This window comes from Triturus cristatus, chromosome 4_2 (genome assembly GCF_964204655.1).
Source record: "Triturus cristatus chromosome 4_2, aTriCri1.1, whole genome shotgun sequence".
NCBI classification, from domain to species: domain Eukaryota; kingdom Metazoa; phylum Chordata; class Amphibia; order Caudata; family Salamandridae; genus Triturus; species Triturus cristatus.
This window is the reverse complement of record NC_140586.1, coordinates 206,258,535-206,284,646: the sequence shown is the minus strand read 5'-3', so window position 1 is coordinate 206,284,646 and position 26,112 is coordinate 206,258,535. Positions and strand designations below refer to the sequence as shown.

At 45.4% G+C, this 26,112-nt stretch overlaps 1 protein-coding gene across 3 annotated transcripts in view; it reads left to right on the top strand.

Annotated features, from left to right (window-relative positions):
- Window positions 1–26,112, top strand: part of RANGAP1 (Ran GTPase activating protein 1) — a 368,213-nt gene that overhangs the window by 312,077 nt on the left and 30,024 nt on the right. For all 3 annotated transcript variants that reach the window (XM_085601202.1, XM_085601203.1, XM_085601201.1), the window contains 2 exons: window positions 15,828–15,930; window positions 17,457–17,545. In XM_085601202.1, coding sequence (XP_085457328.1) covers window positions 15,828–15,930; window positions 17,457–17,545 — 192 coding nt within the window. The remainder of the gene's footprint in view (window positions 1–15,827; window positions 15,931–17,456; window positions 17,546–26,112) is intronic.

Genomic DNA, 26,112 nt, shown 5'->3' with positions numbered 1-26,112 from the left:
TCTGCCCCTCTTTCTGAGGTTCTCTTGTTCCTCCTCTCTTTGGCCCAGCAGGGCTCTGCTCTGGGAACTATCGAGGGCTATCTTTCGGCTATCTCTGCTTTCCTTTGGCTTTCTGATCAGCCTTCACTCTTCAAGTCCCCGGTTTTAAATAGTTTCTTGAAAAGCATAAGTCATCTCTTTCTTCCTATTCCCTTCGTTATGCCTCAGCGGGGCTTGAATCTGTTCTTGATCTATTTAATGTGTGCTCCCTTTGAGCCACTTCAAAACTGTCGTTTGAGGCTTTTGACTCTTAAGACTGCATTCCTGGTGGCCATCACATCTGCCAGAAGAGTGAGAGAGCTCCAGGCTTTCATCCAAGCCTCCTTTTCTATCTGGACAAGGTGGTCCTCAGGACTTGTCCATCCTTCCTTCCCAAGGTTGTCACTGCCTTTCACATTGGGCAGATCATCGCTTTGCCTACCTTCTTTCTACCTCCGCATCCTTCGAAAGAGGAGGAGAGGCTCCACCGTCTGGACCCAAAACGTGCGCTTTCCTTTTATCTGGATCGCACTAAACAGTTCTCGGTGGATGACCAGCTCTTTGTTGGCTACTTGGGCGCCAAAAAAGGTCAGGCCGTACACAAGCAGACTATCTTCAGATGGGTTGTTTTGTGTATCAAAGCCTGCTATTCTCTGGCGAAGAAGGAGCCTCCAGTGGGACTGCGCACCCATTCCACCAGGGCGACGGCAGCCACTACTGCTTTGGGTCGAGGAGTTCCTCTGAATGACATCAGCCAGGCAGCTACGTGGGCATCGTTGCACACATTTTTGAAACACTATTGCCTCGACAGACAAGTCCGGAGAGACGGCTTCTTTGGCCGTTCTGTTCTCCAGGACATTCTGGTTTGATCTTGGTTCGCAGACCCACCTCCTGGGTTGGTATTGCTGGGGGTATCTGTTCTAAGGTAAGGAATCTATAACTGTTTTTCAGATGAACAAGTTACTTCCCTTCGGTAACAATATATCTGTAAGAAACATAGGTTAGTTATAGATTTCTTACCGTCCCACCCATCCTCCCCGCTCTGCGAACTGATTTCTAGGGTTAAGTACATCCTTTCAGGGCCCTAGTTTTGTGCACCAGTGGTCAGTGTCTGGCATGGCTCTGCATTTCTGGCACGAAAAGTTGTGTACAGAACTGACGTCAGCACGCGAGGGCGGCGTCTAAGTAGCCACCGCGACGGCATCCCGGGGACCACGACGCCAACGTCGTACGTGGAGCCGACCGACGCCACCTTCCGATGCGCAGAGGTACTGCTGACGAAAAAACTTTCCGGATCCAGTCTGACGCCTGGGGGTAATTCTAAGGTAAGGAATCTATAACTAACCTATGTTTCTTACAGGTACATTGTTACCAAAGTTCCTTGAGTGGAGTTCCGGCCTCCTATATACCTTTTTGCCAATACCACTCCTGCCCAGAGTTCTCAAGAAGATCAGGAACGAGTGGGCCCAAACTATTTTTGTGGCTTGGGATTGGGCATGGTGAGTCTTATATCAGGAGCTGTTAAGCATGAGCATTGTTCCTCCAATCAAGCGCCTGTACGGGAGGCTCTTCTGTTGCGGCAACAGGGGAGGGTACTGCAACTGAGCCTGCACACACTCTGCCTTCATGCGAGGAGAATGAGTGTGTGATGTAATTTTGACAGTCAGGCATCCCACCACCAAGACTGTATAAGCTTGCTGCTTGGACAAATTTCTGGCATGGTGTGTATCCAGAAGCATCGATTCCCCTCTCTGTACCTCTTTTTCAAGTCTTATTATTTGTTCTTTCTTTGGCACAGCAGAGCTCTACTCTGGGCAGAGTTATGGGCCATTTTTGCAGTTGCTGGACCAACCTTTCTTTAATTAAGTCTCCTGTTGTGACGAGATTTCTCAGAGCTTTGTAACATGTTACCCCCCCAGGCAATTTATCATGCCCCAGTGGGATTTGAGTCTGGTCCTCACTTGCCTTTGAGCCAATGCACAACTGACCTCTTCAATTATTTACCATCAGACTGTGTATTTAGTGACCATTGCATCAGCCAGGAGGGCCAGCGTGTTGCAGGCACTCTCGGTGCATTCTCCATATACTACCATCGACCCTGACAAACTGGTTCTGTTACTGCATGCATGCATGCTTCCTTCCGAATTTTCGCTTAGGCCAGACTATCACCCTGCCTACATTTTGTGCCCCATCCATCCTTCTAAGGAGAGAGTCCACCATCTGGACCCCAAAAGCGTGTTGTCATTCTACCTTCAATGCACAAAAGAATTAAGGGTGGATGATAAACTCTTGGCAGGATACAATAGGGGCTAAGATAAGAAAGGCTGTGCAAAAACAAAACATCAATGGATAATGATCTGCTACGCATTAGTCAAGAAGCAACCACCTGCCTGCTTGCGCGCTCAATCCACCAGAACTAAAGCGCCAGCCACTGCGTTAGTTTGAGAAGATCCAGTCCTGGGCATCTGTCATATTGCAACGTGGACTTCCTTGCACACGTTTACTAACCACTACTGTCTGGTCCTTCGGGACGGGCATTTGGCCTGTTCAGTCCTGTAAGTCTTTCTGGTCCTGATTGAAGGATGACAGTTTCCCCTTGAAAAGGGCCCTAGAAATTCACACAAGCGGTTCATCGTGGCTCTGCACTCCTGGCATGGAAAGCCTTGTTGTCAGTGCGCTGAGGTGGTTCCTATATAGGTACAGGGTATATCACTTTCGGAGTGGACTCTGCCAACCTGGAGCTGAACGATGCCACCCACTGACGTGCAGGGTGACTGCTCGAAAATTTCGGGATCCAGTCTGACTCCTGGGGATAATTCTACGGCAAGGAATTTGCGACTAGAGAGTCTCTACTAGATAAGGCATTACCGAAGGTAAGTAACTTGTTCTTCATGCATGTAGATTGAGAAGCGACCTTATGCCGTAGGTGTGTAATGTCATCTTGGCAGCCTGCCGTCCCTTGACAAATAATACATACACATGTCGCTGGGACACATTTGTCGTTTGGTGCGCACATGGCTGATTAACCCACTCCAGGCCAAGGTATCTGTTCTATTTTTTTTGTCTGTCGCATTGCAAGACTTGGCTTTGGGTACAGTCTTTTGGCCTTTTTATGGTTGCCAGCCAGCCCTCATTATTTAAACCACTGGTTGTGATTCGTGTTTTTGGAAGGTCTACAACATTTGTTTCCTCCAACTTTTTGTCATGCCTCAGTGGGACCTGAACTTGGCCCTCACATATTTCATGTGTACTCTCTTTGAGCTTCTTCACAGCTGTCCTTTGCGGCTTCTCACTCTCAAGAAACTAATCCTTGTCGCCAGCACATCACATCAGTGCAGCGAGTAAGTGAGCTTCAGACTCTGTTATCCCACCTTACAATACCAACTTCCCAGACAAACTGGTTCTGCGGACGAGAGCATCCTTCCTGCTCAAAATTGTGTTAGTGTTGCACGTTGGTGAAACCATCACCCTGGAACACTTGCTAATGTTTTCATTGCACTGTACTTTTACACTCAAACAACACTGAAACTGCGGTTGACTTTGTAGGGTCTTTCTTATTAGTTTTAAGATCCAACCTCTGACCACTGAGATGGAGGAACAACAAGCTTGAACCTGTTCTAGATTCTCTACTGTTCCGATTTTCTACAGCACATATGGAGAATGCATGGCAATTTTTTCCTCAAATTTTTCCTTTTCCTGAATTTTACAGCTTCTTTTCGCCTTCTGCAGAAGGTGTTATTTTTTTCTCCTTTTGAAAATGGGTGCTTGAGCTCAGGAAATTCATGTTTTTGTCATAGCAGACACTCCCTAAAAATAGAGCTTCTTTAAACCTGTAAAACCTGTAGGACAAACACTGATGACCCGCATTTTAAGAGTATTTATTGTCTTTCTCCTTAACATAAGTTAGCAGAATGTAAGATTTGTAATTCTTGCTCAACTAAAACTCTTCAGGACCAAGAAAGGAGGCTGGCATTATTTCTCATGAGAATTTTCGAAGGAGCTGCCCCCTCTTCAGGGAAAGATTCTATGAGAAGTGCCCCTCCACGCACTTCCATGAAAGTAGCGCACCAGAGGAGACTTTTACTGTTTCCTGAATATTACTTATTTGGTACAGTGCTTGCTGTCATCTCCTCTCTGAGCGTTTTACTAAGATTCACCTGTAATAAAGAGGAAGAAGAATTCAAAGGAAGCGTTGCCGTCAAGACAGTATATGATGCCAACTCCATCGTAGATGACACCATCGTAGAACATTCAGTCGATGTCGACCATCATACCTTCGATACCGTCAACAACGAAGACTAAACTGTCGGACGCTTACCATACCGTCGACGATGGAGTCACTGTCTGGCATCGCCGTAGAGAGACACGCAGCCAATAAAAGACATGGTAGGAAATGTTTTTTCACCTTTGAGGGTGTCTGATTTACCTCCAGTACAATTATTGCTGTCAGATCAAGGAGAAGAGACTGGTGATTATGCTGCACTGACCCATTACAGCCCAACACAATGAGATGTGAGATATGACCCAGAATTTGGAGAGGAATAAATGGACGATGAAGATTCCAACAGTAAATGTGTATCAACAGGAATACAAGTCTGGAAGTACTTGCATTGATTTAAGGCAGAAACCACCTAAATATTATAGACAACCAGATGTGATTCTAAGTGCCATTGGCCTTCTTATCAACTTTGCAAAAGATGACGGATACTTTAAATAGATTATTACTGCAGCAACTAACTAATAATCCTAACATGGGGTTAACTACTACACCCATCCTCCACCTCAACCTGCTCCTTAACCAGTTTATCCTCCTAGGCAGCCATCACCGCTACTTCCTCCTCCAACGTCTAGGGGATCAGTCCATGAAGAAGGTGGATGATGTTTACTCTAATAGTTCTGCATATTCTGATATAGAAGGAGATGGAGAGCTACTACCAGACGGTGTTGGAAGAGATGATAATGCTGAGAATTCATTGTCGCAAGTGGAAATGACGGTTCTATTCCACAGGATGCTACAGATGCTATCTCTAAATTTCATTAATTGATTGACAGAGTGGCAAAGAAATTCATCTACCAATGACCTCTTTAGTTCAAGCATGATTTCTTTGAGCAACCTCGGAAATATGTTAAGTCAATACCCATTCTTGATTATGTCTGAAATTAATGAAACACCTGCTACTGTTCCAGCTGTGATAACTCATCTGGAGAAAAAATACAAGGCCACCGATTCACTCCAGCTTGCCTCAAGGGTCATATTAGAACAGATTCAGTAATTGCCTCAGCACCTCAAAGAAGAACCAAAACGCCATTTACCCCAAACATATTGACAATCTGGCCAGAGAATTTACTCTATGGTAGCGATTAAGATGGTCAATGCCCTGGTGATTCTAGATCGTTATGATCTTGCTCCATTACAGAAACGCATTCCTGAGGATTAGAGGGAAATGACAAGAGCTATCCTAGAGGAAGGAGGACTAATTTCTTCTTCCATGGATTTTTCCGATACAGGTTTTCGCAAGTTGACAGAAGGTACTGTACTAAGGAAACAATGCTGATTTAATATCCACAGCCTTCCTTACTGCTGTCAAATCTAAAATCTTAGACATCCCTTGTAATGGGCTAACCATTTTTGATAAACATGTTGATGAAGCTTTGCAAGGCCTTCAAACTGACACAACAAAGGCGTTAGAACTGTTGCAGTATCACACTTTTAGGGTGTCTACTTTTCATGGCTCAAAAAGATCACAAAATTTCAGAGCAGGATTCAACCTTTATGGAAGTCAGGGATGACCTTGTCTCTTCAAAGACAGTCTGTATGTGAACAAGGATACTCCTTCAATCGACACGAAAGGCTGACTTACAGGAGGTCTTCAGGAAGGAAGGAAGAGCGGTTCCCCACAAGCACGAACCACTGACAACCAGAAAAGAGCTTGACTTTCATCTCGTACCACCTTTTCTGTCTGGTCCTCAGAAGTTGAGAGTTGAGACCCCTAGTTTGTTCATCAAAGATCAAGCATTATTTTCATTTGAAGGAGCTGCAAATGGAAATTCTCATACTTCTCTTGAAAGGAGCCATAGAGATTGTCCTCAAATCACGAAGGAATCAAGGTTTTTATTCCAGGTTCTTCCTAATACATTTTTTTTTTTTTTTAAAGACAGGTCAACGGAGACCAGTGCTTGACCTGAGAGAGCTCAACAAGTTTCTAAAGATAGTCATTTTGGGTGCTTGCTTTGCAAGAAGTCCTCCTGATGATCCTGGAAGGGGATTTTTTTTTACCTCCCTTGCCTTTCAGGATGCATACTTCCACATACCCATTCATCAAAAACTCAAAGTACCTCCTATTCTCAGTAGCTGATCAGCACTACCAGTTCAAGGTGCTCTGTTTTGGACTTAAATAGACACCTAGAATACTCACCAAATGTCTTGCTCCAGTTGCCACTTTTCTTAACAGAGGCCACCAGGTGTTCCCATAATTGGACGGCTGGTTAGTCAAAGCACCATCCAAGGAAAGAAGAAAAGCTTCCAGGAATACTTGCATCAGTCTCTTCCGGAGTGTAGGTCTCACTTTGAACATGGAGAAATCATTGATGGAACCCCAAACATAGATCCAATTTCTGGGAGCACTACTCGACATTTAGTTGGGTAAAGCCATTCCATCGACAGAAAGAATGAGAAAGTTACAGACTATGGCAAATACCATTGAAGGAAAACAATGACAGTGAGGCAATACAAATCTCTTGTAGGTATGATGGCATTCTGTAGAGGCCTGATTCTTTTTTCAGGCTTAGACATGTTCAACAAGAGCTGGATTTGCAATGGAAACAGGTAGAAGGCTCATGGGAAGATATGGTCTGTGTCACAAGGTGCTTGAAGCAAACTAATGTGGTGGAGGATTCCAGCAAACCGAACTGAAGGTTTTTTCTGCGGATAACAGACGTTATTACTCACCACAGCTGCGTCCATGGATGGATGGGGAGCCCACCCGCCAGAGTTTTCAACCAGAGGCCTCTGGCCAAATGCAGAAAAGAACTTCCAATTCAATGTGTTGGAACTCTGTGCCAAAAGACTAAGTTTTCAAGCTTTCATCCCCATATTGGCAGGTCAACCGGTCCTAGTCAGAACAAACCACTCAACATCTATGTTCTACATAGCCAAGCAAGGAGGAGCACGGTCCAAAATAGTTTCAGAAGAGGCTGGGCTGCTGTGGAACTGGGCCATTTCTCACAGGATAGGCATTGCTTTGGAACATCTGCCAGACCGATCAGGCGGATGCACTCTGCCTGGCAAATGCCGGTTTGTTTCGAGTAGGAACTAGAACAGAAACAGGTAGATTACATTTCTATCAATGGGGTCGCCCCAAAATCGATCTATTTGCCACTCTGAACAACAGGAAATGCCCGTGCGTCCCAAGCTGCTTTGGCACTCAGGAATGATGGCAATGCTTTTTGGATCAGTTTGTCCAAGATATTTGCAAACATAAGGAGATGATGGATGGAGCGCTGAAACTTTTTTGACACTCACCCCCAGTCAAAGATCTCGGTTGAATCCATCATCATTCTTTAGCTCACTTCGCCACCTCAGTTCAGACCCAGCCATATACAAATCAGTCTTGACCCTGTGCCTCATGGGAACAGTCCAGCACGAACTGCCAAGCCAGGTCAGCCCTGAACTGGATACAAGCATCCTGGGACCGGTTTCTGGGTAACACCCTTAATCAGCCAGGCTATCTTGAATCCAGTGGCAAAGTGGCCAGAAACTGGTCCCAGCATGCTTGTTTCCCTTTCAGGGAAGACCTGGTTTGATTTGATGATGGATTCAACCCAGATCTGTGACTAGGGGTGAGTGTCTGAAAAGTTTCAGTGCTCCGTCCATCATCTCCTTGTGTTTGCTTTGTTTGGTCCAAGATATTTGCTTATGCATTTCCTAATTTTTCCCAGATCGACAGGGTGTTGAAGAAAGCAAAGAAAGACCAATGCACTCTGATCCTCATTGCTCCAGTATTACCTCGCCAGTTCTGGTAAAGCGAGCTGCAACAGTTGGCAGCACGTCCAGGCATTCCTTTGATAATGCATCCGAGGATATTGTCCAGGCATGAGGGAAAGATTCTTCCCCACAATCCGCAAGTCGCTGAACTTGACAGCATGATACCTGACCATCTAGAATTTGACCATTTGGATCTATCGCAAGAGTGTACATAGATTCTGTCATAGGCTCGAGCTCCAGCGACCAGTAAGGCTTATACTGCTAAATGGAAGTGGTTCTGTGTCTGATGCTGGAATAATGGTCATCATCCACATTCAAATAAAGTCTTCTCAGATCCTTCCACATTTTCTTCCACATTTAAGTGTGGCCAAAAGTGGTCTCCATTATTTTTTAGTCAGGGTCCATCTGGCAGAATGTTCGAGATTTAGAAGAACTGACCTCGATGTCTTCTCTGTTTTCTCAAATATCATTAAACTGTTTATGAAAGGGCTCTTCAGAGGGTTTCCACCTCTTCGACATCTCCGGTTCCATGGGAGCTTAATACAGTCACCGGCCAGCTTATGTTACCTCCTTTTGAGCCTGTACATAGAGCAGACTTAAAATTTGTGTCATGGAAAACAGCACTGCTCCTGGCTCTGACATCTGCTAGGAAAGTGGGAGAGAATCTGGTATTTACCATCAGAGAACCTTTTCTCCAATTCACTAAGAACAAAGTGATACTCGGAAGCAATCCTAAATTTATTCCTAAGGTGCCTACTTACTTCCATTTGAATGAGCCTTTCAGTCTTAGATCCTTCTTTCCCAATACATCGTCAACAGCAGACATATTATTATATTTTCTAGACTTGCTTGGATGTCTCGAATTCTATATAGACAAAACAAAGGACATGCGCGTATCACACCAGCTAATTGTATCATTTAGTCAACCTCGAAATTGTCCAGCCCTGTCCAAACAGGGCATAGATCTTTGGCTGTCAGCCTGTATTGCTTTCTGTCATGCCAAAGCCATGCAACCTCTCCAGGGAAGAGTGAGGACGCTTTCCACCAGGGGCATGGCTTCAACTGCAGCACTATGCTGGGATGCCTTTGAAAGACATCTGTTGTTTAGCCTCTTGGAGGCGCAGGCATGCATTCACGAAGCATTACTGCCTAGACGTGAATGCAGAAGTGGAGTTGGACTGGCAGTCCTGAGAAGCCCGTTTAATTAAAGGTGAGCCTGCTTCCCTCTCTGTTGTATTTCATAACATATACTGCTTGCTATTCTGATTTAAGCATGCACACATATAAAAAATCAAATGTTGGAGTAGAAATTAGTTACTTACCTGTAACTCCAGTTCGCCAACATTGGTATCTTTTATATATTCACTTGTGACCCTCCCTCCTCCCCGGTCAGAGGCTCAGCGTATTTGTTCTCACACTTGTGGTTTGAAATCTGAGCTATGATGTCTCTAGGGTGAGTAGGAGAGCTTAAGCTTCTACCTCATTGTCTGAAGTTTGGGTTCTTTCAAATGAGGTGGATGTGCTACTAAATCTGTTTTTCAGGTATTTCGCCATTTTACAATATATACTGTATGCTGCATATTTTACACTGTATACTGCTATTTTAATATACCAGGGATTCACAGCCTGACTACAGGGAATGATTCAAGCACGTGAAAATATAAAAGATATCAATGTTGGAGTACCAGAGTTTAAGTAACTAATTTCTTAGTCTCTGATTGATACTTCGCTAGATGTTTCTAACACTGCCCGTCACCAAATGTCTACTGGAGGAGTTTTGTGGCAATATGGCAGACTAGGAATCACTTCTTTTAGACATAAGGTACAGTCTTGAACCTTCGACTTTTCAGTTGTGGGTGAACACATCTTCATTAAGCATGTAAGCGACAACCTGCAAGTTGTGAAAACTGACTGCTTTATTTATGGGCATTATTCAGAGACGGCAACTACTTAAGGTATCCCACCCAATGTGTTTGGAGCTCAGCGCTAAACTTTTGTGGCGTCACCTGCTCAGCGTGGGAAAGGAAGCAACTCCTTTTTGTTTAGTAACCCTCACACACCCTAGTTGTGTTTTGTTTCATCATCGGATTCACCCTGACTCCTAAAGGTCAGGGTGGGCTCGACCATATTCCAGGGAGCACTTTGGAGACATAGGCAGGGGGGGGTCTAAAGATTTTAAATCCTCCTCCGTCTCCAGGTATCCCTTTATTAATTAGCCGAGTCCTAGGGGATATTAAAAATATATACACACAAGGGGTTTTCAGGAAGTGATGGTCCTATGACCCTAGTGTCTTTGCTTAATGTCTTGCCAACATGTTTCAGCCCTTCAGAATGGCCTCTTGGGTCCTGGGCTTTCTTCAGAGCAAATAGAAGTTCCCTCCCTGGTTTTATAAATAGGTATTACCTAATTTTTATTTTGAGGGCACAGAAAGCTGCATTCACAACATTAAGGAAGGTATACTTAAGTTCCTTCCAGTTTTCCTTATGTCTTGTATTCGCCTGTAAGAGAAAATGAGAGGACACCAAGACATTAATACATTACAAATCGTATTTTTCACCCATGTAAATCCAAGCTACTGGGTGCTGTCATGTGCTCTCATTCCAAGCATTCGCGGTGGTCTGTTTTCAACCAAACAGACCACGCTTCCAGTTCACACAAACTGCGAAAGCCGGGAGATGCGGACCCAAGTAGGTTGAATCTGGGAAGGACCTTTGAGGAAGTAAGTGGGGACCGGGGGATTTCTACCAGAAAGAGTGAGGCCGCCTTGCAACAATGCTAGCGCTGGGCAAACACGAAACTAAACTGGCCAGTTTTATCTCTCTTTCTCCCACGCTACTATACATTAACAACGATGCAGAGTGTGACTAAAAGGCTCCCCCTACTACCGCTCCCCTTGAGATACATGCTATCCACCACAATTGGGTAAGATACATGCGTAAGGAGAAACAATGCTTATAAGGGTGAATTGTAGTAGGAAGGTGATGTGCAAGTATGTGGATTGACGATGTGATCATTTTATATTTTTTAAACGTGGATTTCTGCATGGATTGATGTTCATGGACTGTTAATAGTAGTGCAGTTACCTATGCACACCGCAAAATGCGAGCAAGTTGGACGACACTGTCCATAATTAGCTCACCTTGGTTGAAAACAGACCACAGCGAATGCTTGGAATGAGAACACATGACAGCACCCAGTAGCTTGGATTTACACTGGTGAAAAATACGAATTGTAATGCATAAATGTCTTGGTGTCCTCTCATTTTCTCTTACAGGCAGATATAAGACATATGGAAAACCGGAAGGAAGATAAGTATACCTTCCTTAACAATGTTGTGGATGCAGCTTTTTGCGCCATCAAAATAAAAATTAGGTAATACCTATTTATAAAACAAGGGAGGGAACTTCCATTTGCCCTGAAGAAAGCCCAGGACTCAAGAGGTCATTCTGAAGGGCTGAAACATGTTGGCAAGACATTAAGCAAAGACACTAGGGTCATAGGACCATCACTTCCTGAAAACCCCTTATGTATACATATTTTTAATATGCCCTACGCCTAAGCTAATAAAGGGATGCCTGGAGACGGAGGAGGATTTTACATTTTTAGACCCCCTGGCCTATCTCTCCAAAGTGCTACCTGGAATATGGTCAAGCCCACCCTGACCTTTAAGAGTCAGGGTGAACACGATGATGAAGCATGACACCACTAGGGTGTGTGAGGGTTACTAAACAAAAATGAATTGCTTCCTTTCCCGCGCTGAGCGGGTGATGCCACAAGAGTTTAGCGCTGAGCCCCGAACACATTGGGTGGGATACCTTTAGTAGTTGTTGATTTGGTTCGGGAGGACGTATCCACACCCGACATACATCTTTACCCTTCTAACCTTGGTGGAGGGCTCTCCTCCCTGGTTTAAGTACAATACATTATTCAGAGACATCATAAATACTCCTGTATGCGACTATCACTTGCACTAAGGAGCAGCTACCAATTCTCATCCAGTTCACTTAAGTGCGACTATGGTTACTAACAGCAAGAACAGTTTTATTTCCAATGCCGCAAGTAGTGCCAATCGTAAGCTTTTGCATGGAAGGGTCAAGGTGCTTCTTCCTTTAAAAGACTCTTAAACATACCCACCCACTCCGACTGCATGTTGTTAGGGGGTTTATCCAGGCATTCCTTTGTTCCTGGTAAGGGGGGGCTGAGTAAAGGTTTCCCGCTTGAGCACAAGGTTCTACATGAGTGCTGTAGTAATATATCATTTTTCTAAAACTGTGCGAAATTTCCATGTATCCAAAGACCTCCACTGGATTCGTAGTCAGTGTAACACATGCCTCACTCCAGACAAATGGTCCTGAGGAGCACTTTTAGAAGCTGCACTCAATGTAGTGTTTTTTGATAACTGGAACCATGTTCTTTTTTGCCGTTCTGAGAATCATAGTAACATTTCAGTAATCCCTCTTCAGTCATAGAATAGTACGAACTACCCTTGTGGTCTCCTGTTTGCCCAAGTAAGCACAAAATGTCTGAAGTAATTTTAGGTGGGTCTTTGATGCTGTCACAATTGTGTTCCTTATGCTGTTCATTTACATGTACACATTGAAGAACATCTACAGAGATTCAACGTTTTCTTTAACTGGAATCTGAGTGCCGTTACTTGTAAATTTGGAATGAGTCTCTCTGTTTTGCCTTTGAGTGTGGTCTGACCCTGTGATAAAAAAAATTCTGTTCTCTTTGAGTATTTGCCTCTTTTCTTTAGTCCAGCACTGAATGAGATTGAAGACTGCATTAACCTTGGCTTGGTCTCTTTGTTCCCTTTGTGAGAGTGGCATAACAGTGTGAGCATCTTCAGGGCAGTTGTGAAATGATACACTTATTTTTCAGCATATTTCTTGCACCGGTTGTATATAAACGTTAATTAATAGTTGTGAAAGGCGTGAACCCCTGTAAGACACATAGTCCCTTGATATGTTGGAGAAACCTCTGACCCATTTTTACTTGAATCTACGGATCCCCAAAAATAGATGCCATTCATTTCCTAGGTACCTTGACACCCCCCAGCAAACTCATGCAAACATTGCATTTATAAATTGAGGCAAAGGCTACATACAGATCTAATAGCTTAAGAAGGGCATATGTTCTGCACATCCACGAGTGCCATTTCCTCCCTTCGATTTTGCTTGAAGCCTGACTGCCAATCGCTCATCCTTTGATGCTGTACCAAGTATGCTTGGAGTTGAATTATGGCGTCTTCTCCAAAACCTTCAAGAATAGAGCTATATTGAAGACAGGACTGTAAGTTTTGGGATCCTGTGGATCCACACCAGATGTTGGGCTTGATTTAGAGCTTGGCGAACGGGTTTCTCCCTCACAACTGTGACAAATATCCTGTCCGCTGAAGTATAAATCTCATAGGATTTTTTTTTTTTTGTCCTCATTTCACCATTTGCATCAGCTAAATTAACAATAAAACCCCATTTCGACCTGGGCGCCCTGGGCTTATGTTATTGCCTATGCATTATGCCGACCAGGCCAGCTTCTTTTGTACGAGGCTTGGTGTAATCATAGGACCTATGAGGCCTTAAACCAGCCTCATTTCCTTGCCCCAAAGAATCAATGGTGACCAGATGTTATTATCCTCATTGACCAACATGCCCTGATCCAATCTTGCTGTGCCCAGTGCTTCACACAACCAGTTCTCATAAAACGGAGGTCTGGGGTCCTTCCACAGCTTACAAATCTCTCTGCGAGCAATCAAAATCAAGCTAAAGAATAACCCCACCTGCATCGTAGAGAGCTGCCTTCTAAGATCCTTATCCAATCCAAAGATTACTCGAACTAAGTTAATATGCAGCTTAAGTTTAAAAACGCCTTCCATAGCACATTCCAGATTATGCCAAAAGTCTCTCACATGTGTGCAGTCATAAAAGATATGCATATCGTCGGCCTCAACCAAGTCACATCTGGGACACCTAGGAGATGGACAAGAATCAAATTTTGCAATTTTCTTAGGCGTATAATATAGCCTATTAATCACGTAGAAATAGGTTTTTTTAAGAGATGCTGATTTAACAAACTTATATAGGATTTGGAGATAATGAGCATATAAGCCGGCTGATGCATCTCCCACTATAGTGGAACTCCATACCAGATGAGAAGGGGATAACTCTTCATCCTCAGCGTCTAATAGGCTCCTATACCAGAATCCGACCTCCTTTTTTCTTAAGTTTACATTCTGAAGTATGGTCTCAATCTCCCAATTTCCACCTATAAACTCCTTCTCTGCTAAAAACCAGGAACACAATTGCAAATATTTGAATCTAGAAAAGGAGTCGCCTATTTTTGATCTTAGAACCTCCCAAGGGAGAACTCCATCGGACGAAATGAGGTCTAATAGGATTTAATTAATTTATATTTCGGCGCAAGGGCTGTCCATCACCGTTGTGATGGAGTAACCCATCCGCCTAGATCTAAATCAGGCCCTGTGTTCTTTTGGAGAGATATCCATAATCTTTTTAATCCTGATGGTAGACACCAGTTTTGAATAATTGTTTTAAAAAGTCTGCAAACATTTGCCAACATGACTTTAGAACACTAGAGCGCCAAGTGTTACCGGGGCATGTTGTAAAATTAAGGACATGCACTACAGTGTTAATTTCATTTATATAGTGCTATTTAAATGTAAACCTGACTTGTTCTGTGATCATCTGTTTCAGTGTCATCTGTGATCGAGTGTATAAAATATTCTCAAACACATTGTGCGTTTTTGACTGTGTGTTAACCTCTTAGACAGTTATTCTTATTTGTTTGTGTTCTAGTTCTCTTGCAGAACTGCTTTCATTTTGAATTTTTCATGATCAGAGCACATTTTGGGATTGTCTTTTAGCATATGTTCTTTAATTTGCTTTTGAAGCACTCGGGTTCTTAACAGGTGAATATTTCTGCCATGCCATGGCAGGTCTTCTAACTCTCCCTTTAAGGAGCACAATTCTAAAGTGTACAGTTTGCAACTTTTATTGCCTTTTTCTTGACCCACTATTTCATAGACATGTTCGTCAAAGAAATCCATAAATATTTTATTATTTTGCTCTGTCATTTTTTTATAGGTTGTGCTTTACGTTATGTTCTGTAGGACATTCTACTAGATGTATTTTTTGCCTGCCATTAGTTAGATTTTTCACCATTTTGTATCGGAGATTTTCCACCTCTGGGATTTTTAAGGGACTGTCTAAAAACAATCAGCTTGTGTCATACCAGTCAATCATTTGATCCCTTATACCCCCAATACCTTGAAAATATATGATAGAAGCCAAACTAGTGAATTTTCTAAACTGTATGTGGGTTCTCTTTTGTGTTGCTGAAATCCATTGTTGATGAAGTCCTACAGTCGCTCCTGAGGCTCCAGTTGTTACATTGTTAGGAAAAAGGTCCAGTTGACCCTTTGGGAGAGAGTGCAGCTGTCTCTCTCTCCACCTCATTTAGCTATACAGTCTACTGCTTTTTTTCAGCACTATTTGAGGGTTTATATACACTGCTGTCTTAATGATTACTGAAAATTCCTAACCTGACATCGGGGAATAATTCAAGCATATGAATCTGAGAGATTAAGTGCTAGCGAACAATAACCACGGGTACATGTTTCTTCCTCCACCAATGTCCGTGCAGAACTTCTATATGTGGCCCTTACTGCTCCTTCCAGTCTTCATCTCCCATCTATTCCTGTGTTTGAGCTTTCTGCTCTTATTTGTCTCACCCGGCTGTCCCTTCTGTATTACTCGCTGCTCCCTTTGACATGTTCTTATGTCCCACCTTGCTGGTGTCTTCCAGACCGATGTGACCAATACAGAGAAAGTGGTGCAGGCTTTTATCCAGATCGCGTCTGTCTTCAAGGACGACAGTGCTGTGAAATCGGCTGTGTATGAAACTGCAGGTAACGTGGATATGTCCTGGCTGTGCCCATGTTCTATGTGCTTTTGATCTGCATCCCAGCAGTTTGATGGTGGAGAATGAGTTGTCCAGGAAATCCATGCTTTGGTCACAACCTTCCCCCTTTTTGCTCTGTGAGGTTTGCTGGGTCAAACAGTATTCTTTGGTGATGCCTTCTGTTTTTACATAGCACTGTTGCCAGTGTCAACATTGTGCAACAAGAAACATCAAAAGAAAGTTGCATGGAACGATATGCCCCCAGATCATTTTCTTGGATTTTGGGAAATTGATAATGACATTGTTGAGAGTGATTTCAATCATTGAATTTTTCTAGTTATCTGGGAAAGTGTGTTTTTTGCCATTTCATTTGTTTATTTTATTTTACCTAAAAATGCCAGTTTGTGGAGATTTAATTCTGCCTTTCTGATTTCAACTTGAAGTACAGGGATGTGGTTGTGTATCTCTTGTAGGGTTTCAAGATCAGTTTCGTTTACATATATGAGGTATGTTGCAATAGGTGAGACGCTGAGTTTCATGGTTTGCCTTGCATCCATTGGGTTTGTTAATAGCCAATGTCGTCTTCTCTTTGATGTCTTGAGTGATCAAAAAAACTGGCAGTTTTTTTTTAGATGTTTAAGATCTGATTTTTTCTTTACGGTATGCTTGCTCATTTTTTATTGTATTCAAATAGATTTTCTATGTAGGAATGTTTACATTTTCTCTCTTACATAAGAAGTGTTTGACTCATCGGATGTTGAGGAGATGGATTGGGGTGGCAAAGCTATCTAACAAAGACAGAATGATGGAAAACTGTAGAAGCCTAGTGTTGCAGAACTGAAATAGCCCTGAATATGTGTGATATGTATAGCCACTATTGCAGGTACAGATGCCTAAATTCAAGACGCTAAAAGCAATAAATAAATGAACCTCTGTCACCTGACATCCAATATCATGAGATTTCTATTCATTAATTTCGAAGGGACTGTTGCTGTTATTTGCCGTTGCTTTCATCCACATCAACTCAACACTAGCAGGCAATTAATACTTTCCTGGTCTAAGCGCTGCAGCATTATAGCCATTTAATGGGAAAGTTTAGGTTTTGCATCTGACAGTGTGAGATTCTGCTCGGTGCCATCAATGGAAGCCGCAATCTGGAATGAATTAATTTTTAATCTAGCTCTAAAGTTGTTTAAATGTCAATTTTTTAAGCCCAGTCCTTAAATACCAATTTTTTTCACAGTACAGTGAGAAATAGATTAACCCATCATCACACCAGTTGGCCAAGTGAGGAAACTGGGATTCACATCTTGGTTGCTCGTTGCAAAACATGCAACTTTGTTAGTACCCCATTTTTCCTCCGGCATCACCAGTCTGTTGGGCTTGCACCCAATTTCATATGTCCGTCTCTTCAACTGGCCCGTTGGTATATTACCATTCTTCATTCTGAACTCAAAGTTATGAGCTTAACTATCTCTTCTACCCCAAATGATCAAATCTTAAGCCACTTTGCTTCTAAACCTCTCATTGCAGATGCTTTGATGTCAAAAGCCTTTCACGGCACCACCTTCCAGCCTCATCTCTTCATCACCAGTCTCCTGATACATATGGGGCTACTCAAGGTAAGAACGGCCCACAATTTTGCCTATTTTACATCTTTAGTGGTTGTCATTTGATTGTCCCTCACCGAGCTAGATTGGTGCTCCTCCCATGTAGGTGGGGCTACAGGCTCTGCACAAATATCCTATAAAATACACACAGCAGGCTCAATTTGGCAACTATATCTCTCACTAGGGCTAGAGGGTTGAGCACTATGGGGTATGCAGAGTAGCCCCCGTTTCATAAAGATGCACCGCAGGCAGTTTCGGCATACATTTTTATTTAAATACTTATATACTCTTTTAACACACATAGTCTTTAGTTGAAGATCTATTAAGAGATTTGCATGCCGGCAGTGACTAGAGTACAGTATTTGCAAGAGGATGTTCCTGCTAGGTTTATGATCATGTTTCCCTATGTCTCGTGCACAATTTCCAACTGTGGGTCTGTGACATTTAGATGTGTTTGTCTATCAGCTGTGCTTGGTTGAAGCTTTTCAGCCGACTGACTCAGTTGGTATCTCTTCTCTGTCTTGGGATTCTGTTCAGTATTCATAAGGAGTAGAAAATCTCAGTCACATGTTCAGTATCCGGGAATACAGCTTTAAATATATATTCTTCAGCATTGGATCGTTCATTGATCCACATGCTTTAATTATTCTCAATGTTACTCTGGGAACAATTGGTTGTCAAAGCTAAGAAACAGCAGAATTCCATTATAACAATTGACGTTGAAAACCAATGGAAAAACATTTATAGACCGCAATTAGCCCATGCACCCTCACTATATGACAAAAAGTCTGACCAATCAGGTGGCGAAGCTTAGGGTTTGTAGGAAGCTGGCTTTTTATGTGGTAGTGCCAATTTAAGGACACACTATGCAAAAAGTACAGACGACACTTATTGGTTTGCAGGGCTTAAATTAATAATCCCAAGTGCTATATTTGTAGTAATGTGGTCGAGCAGCTTAGGCTCAACAGAGGATAGTGTTAGGCATTGTTTTACAAACAGAGTCAATAAATGAGACACGCACCCAAGAAGAAACTCGAGACCAATTTAGATTAATAACACAGATTTTGATATAGTTTTAGTCACCAAGATCTTCGTAATCAGGTAAGTACTTCCAGTTATATATTTTTGTAGTATTAGAAAAAATACAGTCCGATAACTGTTTTGAGGTAGGAGCCTTAAATGCGGTAATGTTATCCTGTGAGAGAACCATACATTGCATAGGTACACTTGCCAACGGTTTGGAGGATACCTTTAGCAAGTTAGGGTACTTGGGGGCCAAGGTCCTAGCAGTTCGTGTTTACCTAACCTGGTGAGTCAGGGTGCAGAGGTGCTGGTAGCCTTGAGCACTATACGGTAAAGTCAGTGGCAAAGGTACCTGTAAAAGAAAAGCTGCAAGTGGAAACTTGTGGACAAGTCCAGCAGATCCCAAAGGGGGGCTCAGCTCTAGAGGGTTTCTGGGACGCTGGGAAACAGTCTTATTTCCATGAAGCCATGCTGGGGGGCTCAGGTGCAGAAGTGTTTTTTCCAATGGGTCGCTGTGGTTAGAGACTATCACTTGGCTTTGGGGAGAGGGAGAGAAAACAGGACAGCAGGAACACTCTCTGTGTTGACATCTGTGATTCTGAAGTTCCTTGTTGGTGTCTGTGGTGTCCGGGCTGGACACACAACAAGCCTTGGTTGCGGCAAATGATCCGTTACCCTAGGGTATTGGTGCTGGGCGATTCCAGGAGCGCTTGGCATCTCCAAACTAGGCAGGGAGACGGATCTGACCTCCTAAAGCAGTAAAGAATTATTCCTGGCGAGACGCTCCTTCAGTGGGCCTGAGGGGTCGGCAAGTCAATGTACAGGGCAGGTACGGTTGGTGCCTGCAGCTGCAGGGCAGTGGCTCCTACACCCCAAGGGAGCTGCTGCTTGGCTGTTGAAGTGCTGGACAGTCCTTCACAGGCTTGGGAGGATGCACAGCTTTTGGATGAGCGGGTCGGTGCAGTTGTTGATGTAACCATCAACAAGACCGAGTTTGGCACTGTTAGACCTGCCAGCCCTTTGGCTGTTCTCTCCTCATTTTTTTCCTTTAACTTCCCTTTACCCTCCAATTTTTCTGTCCACTAGTTTTGTTTTTGGTGTTGACGTAGAGGTTCTGGGTGCCCCATTTTCACTGATTGAGGGTGAGGCGCAAGGTGCTTCTCTAAAATGGAGGGAGGGAAAGAGCTCTTAAACAAAATGGTGGCCTAAACTGTCACCTCAGAGCCTGGGCCATAGACTGTCATGAGGGGTTCCAGAACCTTCTGGCCCACTCTGGCCAGTCAGGGCCCAGGCTATATATAGAGGTGAGGGGCCGCGGCCATTTTGTAGGAGAAGAGGTAGTCAGGAGTAAGGCATCTGAGTGGGGGAGGTGGGTGCGCTAGAGAAGGAAACTGACAGATCCTAGGGCCTGCTTTTCTTCCTCCTCGGCTGACACTACCCCCTACCTCTTGACCTGACCCTGCCCTCAGCCACTGACCCTGGGATCACCTCAAGCTCTGGAGCTCCCCACCTTGCCAGGACTCCTGAGGAGAACGGGGAAATAGAGTGATTATCTCTGGCTCTCCTGACTTTGCCTGGGACTCTTCTATCCTTTGACGCCACTGGCGTGTGGCCTGCCACTTCCTAGCCTGCCTGTCCTGAGCTGGGGCAACACTGAGGGAGAAAGGGGGTGCTTGGCGCATAAGAAATCGCCACCCCCTAGCCTGCAGATCACCCCCCTAACTTTGGCCACCCCCGCTGAAAGACCCCATAAGGAATCACTCACCGCTGCGGCCCAAGGCCCGTAAGGTCAACCCTCCTGTCACCTGGGGTTTGTGAGGAAGACTGGGACCCCAGCTTTTGAAACGTGGCTCTTCATGTGGAGAGCGAGCCGCTGGAGTTCCCCGTAAGCCGCATTAGGCCTGAGGCCCAGAAACTCGGATTACGTGACGGGGGCGGACTGCGAGACGCCACCCCTGCCGATGCACGATTTGCTGACAGGGCCGCGCCCCCGCAGGTCGCGCTGCCAAGGGCGACTGCAGGCGCGAACCCTGGACGAGTGAAGGGAGCCGAGAGCCCTCTTGCCAGAAAGAGACCATCGCAAGGGCCTAACTGAGGCCGAAGTACAAGGTAACCCCCCCCCAGGGGAAGAGGGCGTGAGGCCTATGTAAGGTCCGGAGCACGCCCCTCCCCCGGGGTGATTCCCCGTCAGTTCGTTGGCCCCAAATCACCCGTGAGCCCTCCACCGGCCGAGTCTACTTGCAAGTGCCCACAAGTGAGAAAACCCCTGGGGGAGGAGGGCGGAAGGCCGGAGTGGCCCTGTATTCGCCCCTCCCCTGGGAAAAGTCTCTCCCCGAGCCCGGCGGCCTTCCATGGTTACAGCGTTAGAAGTAACTCGGCTCCTGGCCCCTGCTCTCTCGAGTGAGGGAAGTAACAACTGCAGAGTAAACTGAGCATTTTGGGGGCAAAGGCAGAACCAGCCATGTGTAATAAGCCTATGTAAGGCTAGATTTCATGCATCCCGGTATAACCAAATCTGAAGGGTTAATGAGCTAATATGAACATTTCTACAATTAGTAACTCAATTTCAAGAGCCTAGTGATCGCTGTGAACTGTCCTATAATTACTGACCTGATAATCAGAGCATTGTGGTTGTCATGTGCGGCGCTATATTTATTGACTCTATTTAAAGCGCTACATCAATGCTATGTGCGGCGCTGTATTTATTGATTCTATTTAAAGCGCTATGTCAATGCTATGTGCGGCGCTATATTTATTGACTCTATTTAAAGCGCTACATCAATGCTATGTGCGGCACTGTATTAATAGACTCTATTTAAAGTGCTATGTCAATGCTATGTGCGGCGCTATATTTATTGACTCGATTTACAGTGCTAAGTAATTGCTAAGTGCAGCATGATGATTGATGACTTTATTTAAAATGCTAGTGAATTTGCTGTACGGTCAATCTAGTAACGATTAAATGTTTGGACCCTAATGTGTTCTAGACAGACACTGATTGATTTGATTTGAAAGAAAAGAGAAGCAAGATAAAAGAAAGATAAAGCTTTTCTACCTTTTCTAATTACCTGGTGTAGCGTCCTTTTTAAGTGGTAGTACGCTGGAGTGTGAAGTGAGTGTGATGCAAGCACAACATGTTTCTCGGGCATAGGCCTTTCCACTTGATCCAAGCTACCCTAGGACGATAGGTCCAACAGGCACCATGTTCAGGATAAGTCCTCAGTTCTTGCGGTGACTGCTCTCTTATTTCCTCCGGTTCCCAGGTAGACGAATCTGAGTTCTTGGTGTCAGGGGGCCACCTAAATACTGAATTTAGGGGCATTAAGGGGAGTGTAAGGTAGTAAGGTAGTAGACAATGGGCTACTTACCCCTGGGGTGACTACACCCCCTATATGACCACCTCCTGCAGAGATTGGGTATAAACCTGATCTAGAGTTCCCAGTTTCATCAAAAACAAAATGGTGAAACCCTTTTTCAACTTTCCACTTCAGGTGGCCCACCGTAGGGGTGTGCCTAGCCTAATAATGCAATTCACCTACTGACTAGTTATTTTTTTCCACCTGTTTTCGTGCCGAATGGGTCCCAGGGCAAGAGGTGGCATTCTCCAGGTCTGGAGAAGCGTGGCTCGCATGTCAAAGGCGGCAGAAGCTTTGAAGTGTCTGGCCTGGTATGCTAAATCACTAGCCGTCCTGCCGGAAAAGGTGTGATTGCCTTCCTCTGGAGCAGGCATTGTTGCTGACCTCTGAGAGTGTTGGCTCTCTCAAGCAGGGGGTCAGAAACTCATCTGTGGTGGCAGGCAGGAGGAGTCCAGTCAGCCGGCACACGAAATGACTGGTAGGTTTCAGGGGATACCTATAAGGTGCCCTCTAGGTGCATGTCATAATAAATCCAACACTGGCGTCATAGGAGCATATCTGCTCATGCAGATATGTCCTCACTTACAATATAATGGACCCTGCCTTAGGGCTATAAGGCCTGCTGTAAGGGTGACCTACATATAGTATATGCAGTGTGCATGGCACACAGGGAGTGTGCCATGTCGTGTTTTCAAAATGGTTTGCACCATTTCACGCATCCTGCAATGGAAAGCTGCATGCAGTTTTTGTGTGGGTCACTTTGAGATGCATAATACATGCTGCAGCCCATGCCCTGGGTACCAGAGATGCCATTTACTGGGGACCTAAAGGGGTGCCAAAGTACTTGCAGATTGGGTTACAACTAGACATTTACCTTTTGTAAGGGAAAGAGCACAGGCACTGGGGGCCCAGTAAACAGGGACCCTGTGTAGTTTCAGTCGAAAAGCATCAGTACTAGGGCAAAAGGTTGGGCAAAAAGGGGCACTTTTTGAGGTGAGAGTCGCGCTTAATGACGTCCAAGCCACTATTAACTATAACATAATTTACTCGTGTGATATGGGACATATTGAGGTCTCAATTCTTCCTCCTTGGTCATAATGTTCTGAAATGGAACAAACTATACAAACTCTGAAATACTTGCATTTATTTTCTACCTAGTCCAGGAGTGCCCTGCATTGCACTGAAAACTCCACCATTAAGCAAATGTGAGCAGGATATTTTTTTTTAAAAAGGGTCACTGATATTTTTCAGTCAAATATATTTTATTTACCCTGATAGATTGGAAGTGAATTGACCCCCCCACCTCCTGCATTTTCGACCATCACAACTCTCTGGACCCTAGTTCCATGGCCGATAGTGTTTGTGTCTTGCTTTCGTCATTTGGGAGAGAAGAAGCAGTGCTTAATTTATTTTTAGGTCTCGCCTGCGAACTCAGCGTGAAGCGCTGCTGTCCGCCAGAGAGATCTATTGTTGCTGACTTGCCTCGGAAGTGGGACAGGAGATGGGCACGCGCAGGCTCTTGGCGGATTTGAGTTGGTGTACGCGCACGTGCACACATGCGATGTGCACATCTCCTGTCCCGCTTCCGATAACATGCCAGCCCCGTTGGAGGCTCTGTGTGGGCTATTGTTGGCGCTAAGTGTACTTTTGCAATTCTGAGCAACAATAGCCCACACGGAGCCCCCCCAGCCCTTCTTTACTCACGCGGCTGCAGCACTTCTGTTGCGGGGCTTCCCTGCACTCCTGGGAGCCCCACGCTGCTGTGGTCATCCTCGGCCGCCGCATTCTTCACCCGGGCCCCCTCCTGGGACCCAGGGCTTCACTCCGGCCGCCACCGCGGGGCTCTCCCTTCAACATGGGAGCCCCGCGTTAGCACGGCATGCCGGTTTCTGTTTTTGCCGGAGCAGGCCCCGCCCACGTCCCGGGCAAGGGCGCCTGACTTCCGGCTTGAAGACTAGTTGGCTCAAGCTGTTGCCATATTGCCGGGTGGGCGCTGTGGAAGGCTATGTAGGGCTTCAAGTTTCAGCTCTGGCACGGCGGACGCAGTCGAGTCCAGACCAGTCTGTTTTTGGGTCGGGTCAAGGCTGGTCCTGCGTAGGTCTGACTCTAGGTATTTGTATGCCCCCCTCAAGAGTCTGATCCTCCGTTGCTGTCAGTGCGTGCTATGCTGCAGGGCCGGCTACTGTACTTCCTTTGGCTCAGTGGGCGGTCTAAAATGCACCTGGCAGGTTGTGTAGCCGCAGGGTCCCCCCAGGACCTCCGAAGTGTGTTATAACTGTGGCCGGTATGCAGTTCCTATTTCGCTGCAGACCAGAGGCGTAATGTACAGGCCTACCCCAGGCAAATCCTTGGGACCAGAGCACTGCGCCCGTTTACTGGGAGAGTGCCCAGTCGCGCCAGCGGTGAGGCCCAGTTCCCCTCTGTCGGGCTACTCATTCGGGGATAGCTCCTACTACAGGCCGAATCAGTGGAGTCCCTTATGCAATGTCCGGGCATTTACACACTCTCAATCCACACCCCCCAGGTGCTGGTGGCCGTCCACTGGTGCTGTGAATGGGCCTGCTTCCAGGAGTCAGGCCGGGCTCTTTAGTGCTCTCCGCCCCCAGTTGCGTCTACCTTGCAGCCTATGCTAGTCATTCGTGGGACTCTCCTCCCCTGCCGCCTGCCCCATGCACCTGCTCCACCTATTGCATGGGCCCCTCATTCTCTGGTGGCGGTGGCAGACGGGTGTTCGCAGCTTCTACCTCGGGGTCAGCGCAGCACTCCCCCTCAGCGCAGTCACACGCTTTTGCTTTAAGATATCTCCTTGTGGGCTGCCAGGCCACAGCGATCTCTCCAGGCCCGGCCCGATCAGTGAATCCGATCTCTCGCTGTTCCAGCGGGAGGGAGAACCAAGGGTGCTCTCAATAGGCGGAGGGAGTCACTCGGCCGCCCGGGACTCCAGGTGCTGACCGTGCGTCTTCGCCGCAGGTCGGATCTCGCCTCTGATGTGTCACACGTCCCGAGGCCAGGTTGGACACCGCAGCTCAAAGTACTCCAGCGCCGGCACTCCACCTCTGGTCGATCCACGGAGGGGCTCGGTTTCACGGGTTCGGCGGTGCTCAGCTGCTCCCTTCTACCCCCCGTTGAGGTGTGTATTGGGTCCCCAGGAGTCTCCACTGGTACAATGCGGTGGGGAGGCAGCTAGAGTACAGGCTTATGTCGGCAGAGTCGGAGAGACACAGAAATAAGTCTCATCCGACCGCCATCTTAGCCATGCAAACATTTTAGAAGAGGAAAGTGGGAGATTTAAAAAATAAAATAGTCGGGAGAATGTTAGGGTGACCAACTGGTATGGGTGCAAATTCAGGACGATTAGTGTACAAAATCAGGACAAAGGGTCAAAATTCAGGACAAAGGGTCAAAATTCAGGACAGTAGGTCAAAATTCAGGACAAAACTTCGGGACAAAAGGTACGTTTTACAGACACATCAGAGGTCGCGCAATAGTTTATGATTAAGCCCATCCATATGCAAACATTTTCAACCATTTGCAAACCTATCTATCATGTATCCTTCCATCCATCATTTCACTCATCCATCCACCCTTTCACTCATCCATCCATTATCTATCCATCAGTACACTCATCCATCCACTCTTCCACCCATCCATTCACTCATACATCCGTGTTTTTAGCCTTTCAACCATTCAGCCATCCGTTCATTTACTCTTCTATCCACCCAGTCACTCATCCTTCCACCCATTCACCCTTTTAGTCATCCATCCATCTTCCCTTTCTCTCTCAATCGACCCTTTCACTTGGCCATCCTTCCACCCATCCATCTGCACATCCGCTCATGAATCCATCCATTGATCCTATCACTCATCCTTTCACTCCTTCACTCATCTATCCATCCTTTTGTCCATCTACCCTCCCTTTCACTCACTCATCCATCCTTACATCCACCCTTTCACTCTTCCGTCCATCCACTCACCCTTTCACTTATCCATTCATCAATCCATCCATCATTTCACTCATCCATCCACCAATTCACTCACCCATCCATCCACTCATCCAGCCAGCCACCCTTTTACCCATCCATCTACCCTTCTGCCCATATATCCATCTATTTACCTTTTCTCTCATCCATCCTTCCACTTACTCATCCATCCAACCTTTCTCATTATCCATCCATTCACCCTTTCACTAATCTATCCAGC